The sequence below is a fragment of the Frankliniella occidentalis genome, unplaced genomic scaffold (genome assembly GCF_000697945.3).
Source record: "Frankliniella occidentalis isolate FOCC.00 unplaced genomic scaffold, Focc_3.1 Scaffold2277, whole genome shotgun sequence".
NCBI classification, from domain to species: Eukaryota; Metazoa; Arthropoda; class Insecta; order Thysanoptera; family Thripidae; genus Frankliniella; species Frankliniella occidentalis.
Window position 1 is genome coordinate 4,992 of NW_026269363.1, and position 800 is coordinate 5,791.

An 800-nucleotide genomic window follows, 5' to 3' on the forward strand; every position below is an offset into this window, starting at 1 on the left:
CCCGGCCCAGTGCAGCCAGTCGCCGTTGTCATCAAGATGGCCGCAACTCTGTGGTGCCGCGTTCCCACCGGTCAGGCCGTCGTGTGGATCGGTGAGTACCCGACCCCACCCGCCAGCAACACCGTCGGCCCTTACTCACCAAATGTTGTGCAGGTCCATGTTACCATCTGTGGGCCGATCCGTCTTACGTGCCCGTGGCCTACTACGACCAAGGCACGGCGAGCTGGCTGTACGGCGACGAGGCCGAGTGGGGCAATTCGGCCCTGCCGCCGGCGCCGCCGTCACCCCCTGCAAGTCCATGCGCCTCCAGCTCCGCTCCAGTCGGCCCGGGAAGCCCCTGGCTGTCCAGCAGCGAATCCGCCCCAAGCAGCCCGTCCATCAGCCAGTCCTGCCCCGCGGAGGCCTCTCCCTCCACAGGCAGCTCGTCATCCGGGCCGTCGGAGATATGGGGCACCCCGAGCCAGAGCCGCCAGCCTCAAGACGACAGCGGAGTAGGGTTGGCCAGTCCTCCGTTCTTCACTCCGTCCCCGGGCGTCCCCGCCAGCACTGCAGCCCGCGCGATGGGCCCCACGACCTGTAAGTATCCCAGAGCAGAGAGTTGAGCGCGTGTACTGTAAACAATAGTGACAATAGTGACCTTGGACCTTTGACCTGTGCAGCGCCAACTTCGAGCCTGAGTTCTTCCCCCGGGGGGCCGCCCTGTCTCGCGTCCTGGAACTGCGTGTGCTGCTACTTCCCCTGGACCCTCTGTCGTCCGTGCAAGGACGCGGCCCGGGAGGAGTGGGCAGCCGAGCTTCGAT

The 800-nt window shown here is 66.2% G+C and overlaps 1 protein-coding gene across 1 annotated transcript; it reads left to right on the forward strand.

The window, feature by feature from the left end:
* The first annotated feature begins 6 nt into the window (after positions 1–6).
* LOC127751938 (uncharacterized) lies at positions 7–602 on the forward strand. Its single transcript, XM_052276257.1, has 2 exons — positions 7–91; positions 154–602. Exons 1-2 carry the CDS (start codon positions 37–39, stop codon positions 600–602), a joined length of 504 nt encoding a protein of 167 aa, XP_052132217.1. The 5' UTR covers positions 7–36.
* The last annotated feature ends 198 nt before the right edge of the window (positions 603–800 follow it).

Excerpts from the sequence above, each read along its gene's own strand:
- LOC127751938 (XM_052276257.1), top strand. The coding sequence starts at position 37 with ATGGCCGCAACTCTGTGGTGCCGCGTTCCCACCGGTCAGGCCGTCGTG. Across the intron at positions 92-153 it reads TCAGGCCGTCGTGTGGATCG|GTCCATGTTACCATCTGTGG; the intron begins GTGAGTACCCGA and ends AATGTTGTGCAG.